At 29.3% G+C, this 7,870-nt stretch overlaps 1 protein-coding gene across 11 annotated transcripts in view; it reads right to left on the bottom strand.

Annotated features, from left to right (window-relative positions):
• Positions 1 to 7,870, bottom strand: part of LOC117179880 (TLD domain-containing protein 2) — a 461,266-nt gene that overhangs the window by 7,161 nt on the left and 446,235 nt on the right. For all 11 annotated transcript variants that reach the window (XM_033372057.1, XM_033372055.1, XM_033372056.1 and 8 more), the window contains one exon: positions 2,600 to 2,881. In XM_033372057.1, the coding sequence (XP_033227948.1) occupies positions 2,600 to 2,881 (282 nt within the window). The remainder of the gene's footprint in view (positions 1 to 2,599; positions 2,882 to 7,870) is intronic.

The following is a 7,870-nucleotide window of genomic DNA, read 5'->3' as shown; positions in this document are numbered from 1 at the left end:
TTATTAATTGATAAATAAATCATATTTGGCAAATTAATAGCCATCCAAAGGATGATCAGAAATTAATTTATTTTAGTTTGAAATCGACCAAGTAAACATTTTAAAATTTTTTATTGGTAAGATTGAAAATTATAATTTAAGATATAAGAGTTCCAAATTCGAAACGTGAAATTTTGATTTGCTTGAAATTTACTACAAGCTTAGCTATATAAATCATTACATAATTAATTAGCAAACGTAAATATACTTTCCGGTTCGATATTTTCCGCGTAATTGAAGCATTGTATTCTCAAATGGAGTATATTTAAAGAGAAAATGGGAAGTTTTTCGAGAATAGCGGAAAAACGGGACAAATTTCAAAAAATGGGAAACGAAGGGAATAGGAGAGAATGTGAACCCTGAACTTATAAATCAGCTACCAAATTTTAACTCACTTCATCCATTTTTAATAATCTTATCTGTAGAGTTTTTTTTCTGTCGACCTTATCGCACTTGTGTGATGATGTGAAAGTAGAAGCCGACAAGGAAAAGGAAGATAATACAATATGTATTACGCAACGCGTAACTGTGATCGATATATTATAAAGATGGAATTAACTCTAGGGAGCTTTGCTTTGTTACTTTCTTCATGATAGTTAATCGTAGTTAATGCAAATACAAGATTAAAGATTCCATTCAAATGACCCCGAAAAAACGTAACACTTAAATTGCTGGCTTTACGCGCCTGGATCTGAAATATTCTCATCAATAGTAATTAACAGATTCAACCGTTCCACGAGGTAAAATTACCTTTCTCAAATATATCAAAAGACGGTCTATGTCTATTTAGTTATTAGTTTAGAAAATGATGAAAGCGAAGGTGTGATTCAAAAGTAAAATTTCCAGCTCCAAGAAAATCAGTATAATTCATAGATAACGCCAAAACATTAGTTTCATTTTAAGGAAAAAGGGTATTTCTTTTAATATTAAAAACTTTTGATATCATATTTTTGTTTGTTCAAAATCCAACTACTTTCGTAGAAAATTAAAAATTTTGGTTGGTTATTAATCCGTTTTGGTGGAGAATTTAGCTATTTTATTAAAAATTCGTATTTTTTATATGAATTCAACTGTTTTTAATTTTAAATCTTTTTTGGTGAAAATATAAAATATGACATTTTTCGTTAAGAATTCATCCTTTTTTATTGAAAATTTGATAACTTGGCTAACAGTTAAACTAATTTGTTAAATTTTCGATTTTTTGTTGAAGATTCATCATTTCAGTTCAAAATTCATCCACTATATATTTTTTATTTCTTTGAATATTCAGCTCTTCTGTTGAAAATTCAACTTTTTGGTAGAAAATTCAACTATTTGGTTGAAAATAAACTTTTTATTGAAGAATCAATATTTCGGGTTAAAAATTCAACATTTTGATTGAATTTGGTTTTTTTCTTCACTAAAATATCATTTTTTGGTTAAAAACTCAATTATTTTGTTGAAAATTCGTATTTTTTACATGAATTTCAACTTTAATTAATTTTAAATATTTTTTGCTTGAAAAATTAACTATTACATTTTTCGTTCAGAATTCATCTACTTTTATTGGAAATTTGGTAAATTGGCAACAGTTGAACTAATTTGTTAAATTTTTGTTTGTTGAAAATTCATCATTGTAGTTTATAATTCAGCCACTTAAATAAAAGTTGAACTACTTCAACTTTTTTAGTAGAAAACTAAACTATTTTGTTAAAAATTCGTCTTTTGCGGATAAATTTAACTACTTTTAATTAAATTTTTTTATATTTTTGTGCTCAAAATTGAACTACTCAGCTAAAAGCTAAAATACTTTTAAAAATAGATATGTATTGTTGTTAAAAATTCATCAGTTTAGTTGAAAGTTCAACTAATTGGCTAAAAGTTGAACTACTTTGTTGAAAATGCAACGATTTTGTATGAAAATTGTCTTTTTAGGTTGAGAATTCAACAATTTGGTCAAAAAATCGACTATTTTGTTGAAAAAAAAACAATATATTTTTTCTGACTTCAAACGTTTTTGATTTTACAAATTAACTTTTTTGTTTTGATGAAATATCGCTTATTACATGTTACATTAAGAATTCATATTTTTTTGTATAAAATTCAACTAATTTGTTCAAAGATAAACTACTTTGTTAAAAAATAATTTTTTAGGTTTAAAAAGCGTCATTTTAGTTGAAAATTTCTGTTTGGTTGAAAAATCGTCTATTTTGGCAGAAAATTAATCTTCTTGGCTGGAAATCCCCTATTACTATATTGTAAGATAATTATATAAAACATAATATAAACTTTTGGAAATTCTAAAGTCTTGAATTTCTTTTTATAATTCTCAAAAATTAAATCTTCATCTTGTAAAAAATGGGAAGGGGGAAATTGAAAAAAAAAACATTTTTTTTACCAATTAAAGAGAGATTAAAGAGTTTTTGAGCAGGACGAGACTCGATTAATATTTAGACACTTTTTTATTACACTAGAGAAGTTAATATGCAATTTTTATGTCATTGAAAAAGTGACTGGTGTTAAAGAAAGAAAGGTATTCTAGTTTTATGGAATATTCTTATGGGAAAATATGAAAACTTACATTTCCTTCTGTGTCCTCGATAACGAGGAGAATGGGACTTTCGACTTTGGCCATTTTCCTGTACATGCTGTTGAGACTGAAGCCATGTTGGCTTGTGCTGAAGACCAAGGTCCAGAGGTAACCTTCCGCTCTGGCGGGTAAATGCCGACAAAGATGTTCTCTGTGATCGTCACTGAGAATTTCTGTGGTACCAACTAGGTCTGGAATAATTATTTCCGTGTCGAGAGAGACTGCACTGTTTGCATAAAGGGCTCTCCTGAGCTCTTCACTCATAGACAGCACCTGCAAGATTCGAAAGATATTTTTATTCACTCGTTCATCATTATTTTAAACAACTACTAAATTTTCGAACACCAATTTTCAATTTTTTATTATTATTTAAAAAAACAGGAGAAAAGTGGAATTTGAGGGAAATTATCAAATAGTTTTTCTTCTTCATTCATTCAGAGTTAATTTAATCATAATTGTCGATGCAATCAACTTATCGATTGCATCAGCGTGCAACGATTGTAATTTTATCTTTGATCCATTATGCAAAAAAAAAATACTTTAAATAACTCGACTCCTAGCCAATATTTCCTTCTTTGAACTTCCATACAGCTACTGTTTATCCTTTTTCCTCAAGAAAGATGAATATTCCTTCTTTTTTTTAAAACTATTATCCGTCAAAGATAAATGTTCTTTAAAAGAGAATTAATGTACTTTTCGTTGCACGCTATGTGATTTCGGAATTTGATGCAAAATTTCAGTCGTCTGGTTTTCTAATTTCTAGGGATCACCTAACAAATCTAATTCTAGTTCTATTTCTAGACAGTAACTAGGGCACATCTACAATGTAACAAGTGTAGTGTTTCAGTTGTCAGTGTTTAACCAGTTTGGCACGCGTTAAAGAAAAGTAGTTCAGATTTAATTTTGGTTCATGAATTACAAGGAACGAACAGATTCATTTACCAAAAGAATATTTTTCTACCTAAAAAGTTGATTATTAATCAAATTAGACAAGAATTTTTTTATAGAAGGAAGCCCATCATTTCTCTAAATCCGACACCAACTCAGATTTGAAAAAGTCTTCAGCATCTAAATAATCAATCAAAAAAACTTGTTTACGAGTCGATGAGAAGAAAGGTAGTCCTTATCAGCATTATCCATTTTCTATTCAAATTGGACTATTTTTTGTAGCTAGATTGCGATAACGGTTACCACAATTTGTCAAGGAAAGAAAAATCAATGTGTCAATATGTGTAAGAACCTGGTGCGTTGTGCTGTATCAAGAGTTGTTTAATTATTCATTAAAGAGATATTGCAATTGCAATAGAAATAGCAGCTGAATGCTCACCGATAAAAACAGAACTGTTACTTCAGATGATACGACTTTAAGGATGACTCTTTTTCTTCAAATGAATAATATTATTCAAATGATTCAAATTCAAGCCATAATATTTAAATAAATATCAAAAATGTTCATTTATCCTTTTGATATCCAAAAGAAATTCCGAATTAACTAAAAAAATAAATGAATAAAAATACATGACATTTTCGATAGAGACGAGAGTACAAGCATTGAAATCAATTATCATTATCTTTCTGTCACGATAAGGATTTTTACTAACGGTAACCTCGCATTCTCTGTAGAAAAAAATGACACTGAAAATAAACAATGTCCATTTTTGTAGTTAATTTTATTTGCTAAGATTTTCCATTTGTGTATAAAAGAATAGTTCATGATTATTAAACTCGAAAATGAAGAGCTTTATTTGAAATTCAGGATCTGTTTTAAAACTTAATTGATAGCTTGTTTTGTGGATCGTCGAGAATATAATCCTATGGAATGTAATTATTGCGACTGCCACAAATGAAACGAACTTATAATTCAAATCTGCTGAGACAGATAAACCGATCAGATTAATTCGGTCCAGCTACATCATCCGCTCATTTGAATAGCACAACAATAGGAAAATTACCGAATTAAAAGAGGACTTTATTATTCTCCATTTTTCCATTTTTATTTTTAAGAATACTGATTCTCAAGTTCTTATGGATGCAAGGAATGCAAACTTAACTTGGTACGTTTGATTAGTAATATTTGTCTGGTATAGCAGAAAGCGGATATTTCCACGTTCGATGACAAAAATCAAACCAAAAAATATGTGCTTTCCTGGATTCGTGTCTAATCTTTAACGTTTACTCTTACTTCTACTACCAATCGTCACGATTCTGATAATACACAATTTTATTAAGAATTGAAAAAAAAAATCTAAAAACAAATTCTTTTTTGTAAATATGTTTTTCCAGCCTTGCATGGCTGATAAGATTACATAAATTAAAATAATTATAAAGTACGAATTTTAAAAGTTGGGGCCCGAAAAGATAAACGAAAACGATTTCCTAGAAAGTCTCAAGATCTCTTTGTTTCTATTGGTTGAAGCATTTGGCACTTTATATTGACGAACAAATTGGCGATACTACACGTGAAGCTTTCTACATGCTTTTGTCTATTAACACTTAGATCATCTGATTTTTTCTAAAAGTCAGCAAACAAATGTGAGGACTTCTAGAAGCAAAGTTCCGTATGGAAAATGCAATCGACAGTTATAGTATTTTTTCATGTTTATAGAAAAAAGACTTTAAATTTGTGCGCGGCTGGTCTTGAATAATCTGGTTCAGTAATTAAGCTTGATAAATTCCGTTCTTTAAAAAGAATAAAAAACCACTTTTTACAAGTTTGAACTGACAATAACTTCTGTATTTATTCGAAGCACGTGGACCGAGATTAATCAACTCTTGCGTAAATTAACTAACACTTACGACGATAAAAGTCGATAAAAGTCTGTCTCTCGCCAATGTATCACATCAATAAAAAAACTATTTTCTAAATTATAGAAACGCAACACAATTTGTATAAATAACTTTATACTGGACTACAACTACTCTATAAAAATGATTAATATCATGCAATTGAAGAAAGGAAATATAGTTGAGTCTATCCCACCGCTGTCATTTTTTAAAAGTTTTTTAATCAATAAAATTAAGAATCGTTGCTGTATGTATCGCAAGTGTTCCATTATCTTTTAAGCGATCGTAAAATGGTGAAGGAATTCGTAATCGTATTATGAGCATTGAGCATTATATCCGTGCTTTAGGGTCAGAATTTGCGTACCAACGCCTCGAGTTCAGATACAAATTGACCTTGTTTTTCTCCTCGTTTCTTCTCACGATGCGTGATAACCACTCTAATCCAGAAGTCTTATCGGTGTCTACTACAATGTGTCATTATTCATCTCAATAAATAATTATGTACAATCCACAGCACGTGCTACCCGGCATAAATGATTTATTAACCCTGACTCAATTGCAAAAAAAAGGATAAGTACTTTTTCCTCTTTGCGCAAATAATGCAACATTTATTTCTTGTTAAAAAATCTTTTAATATTTTGTTACTCTTCTTGATCTCTTCTTCAAGTAGTTAGAATAGTTGATTAGTTCAAGAAGCACGAGTGCAAAAAAAACAGGTCAGAAGAATCTGTCTTATAAATAATAAAATCATATTTTATAGAAGTTATCAACTTTTTGCGGTGACCCCAGGAATTGGGTGAAACATAAAAACATAAAGTTAAATGCAGACAAAATTTTTATATCGGATTATTAGCGGAAAAAGTTCTTTTACGTATTACAAGAATTCATAAAAAATTTTATCTCGGGTTATCAGAGAAAAAAAATCTGTAACCTATTACGTGAATTCATAATATAATGACACAGCAGCTTGCGAAAAATTTTCTCCAAAACAGTCTCAAGAATGTAGTACATATTTTTAGAAAAGCGTTTTTGTAATTTCCCATTCTAATAATTTCCTCATACCAATTTTATCTAAGCGTGATTTTGGTTACCCCCTCCCTGCGTTGAAGGCCGTACTTTAATTAAAATCCAACTAAAAAACATTATAATTTCATTCAAACAGTTTAATTTCATTCAAACAGTTGAATTTCCAATCAAAAATTACGAATTTTTTAGAAGAAAAATGCATTTTCAACCCGAAAAGTTAAATTTGTATCCAAAAGATTCATTTTCTACCAAGAAGGCCAAATAGCTGAAATTTAAGCTACAGCGATAAATTTTCAACCAAGAAGATTAATTTTCTACCAATAGTTGAATTTTCTACCAAAATAGTTGAAACAGTTGAATTTTCTACCAAACTGTGGAATTTTCCAGGTTAAAAGATTATTTTTCTTAAAAACAGTTGGATATTCTATATGAAAATCTAAATTTTCATCGAAAAAGATCATTTACAACCAAATTAATAAATTTTAAACTAAATTGAAAAATGAATCTTTTGCAAAGTAGTACAACTTTACACCAAGTAGTTGATTTTTCAAAAAAAAAGATGAATTCTCAACGAATATGATTAAATACATGACATTATTTTCCTTAAAACAAAAATAAATTGATTAATTTTCAACGAATAAGATGATTTTTAACGAAGAAAATGAATTTATTACCAAACAAATACGAATATCAAGAAAACAGTTTAATTTGCAATCAAAGAGATGAATATTCAACTAATATGATGAATCTCAAAACAAAATTTATTTCAACCATAGTTCAACATTTAACCACAGTCAAATTTTTATCCAAAAACATGATTTGTTGCTAAGAACCTTAATTCACTAACAAAATAATGAATTTGTTACAAAGTAAAAAAAATTCTAAACAAAAAAAGACCATTTTTTACCCAAGCAGTGAATTTTTAATTTAAAAAAATCAATTTTCAATCAAAAATTACATAGTTAAATGACATTTGATCAAAATAGTTCATTCAACCAAGTATGTAATTGGATTTTTTTCGAGAAAAATGAGTTTTTATCAAAGTACTTGTACCAGGTGTATACATATGAAACCGGTATTTTTTCAAGAAAAAAACACATTTATTTCAAGAGAATGATAACAAATATTTTATTCAAAGTATGCGCCCTCGCTGGCTACACATTTTGTCCACCTCTCAGGCAATTTATGGATACCTTTCCAAAAAAAGTCTTCGTTTTTTGAAGCAAACCAGTCATCGAGCCATTTTCCAACATTTTCGTAAGAAGTGAAGCGCTGTTCGCTGAGTGCGTGCCCCATCGATGCAAATAAGTGGTAGTCGGATGGAGCCAAGTCTGGTGTTAAGCGGGGTGTGGTAGCGGTTGCCAGCTGTACGACTCAACCAATTCCCCAGTCAGTTTTGTCCGGTGTGATGGTGCATTGTCATCGAGAAAAATCACTTTTTCATGCCTAGTT

This window comes from Belonocnema kinseyi, chromosome 9, assembly GCF_010883055.1.
Source record: "Belonocnema kinseyi isolate 2016_QV_RU_SX_M_011 chromosome 9, B_treatae_v1, whole genome shotgun sequence".
In the NCBI taxonomy this organism is placed as follows: Eukaryota; Metazoa; Arthropoda; class Insecta; order Hymenoptera; family Cynipidae; genus Belonocnema; species Belonocnema kinseyi.
This window is presented reverse-complemented; position numbering and strand designations above follow the sequence as displayed.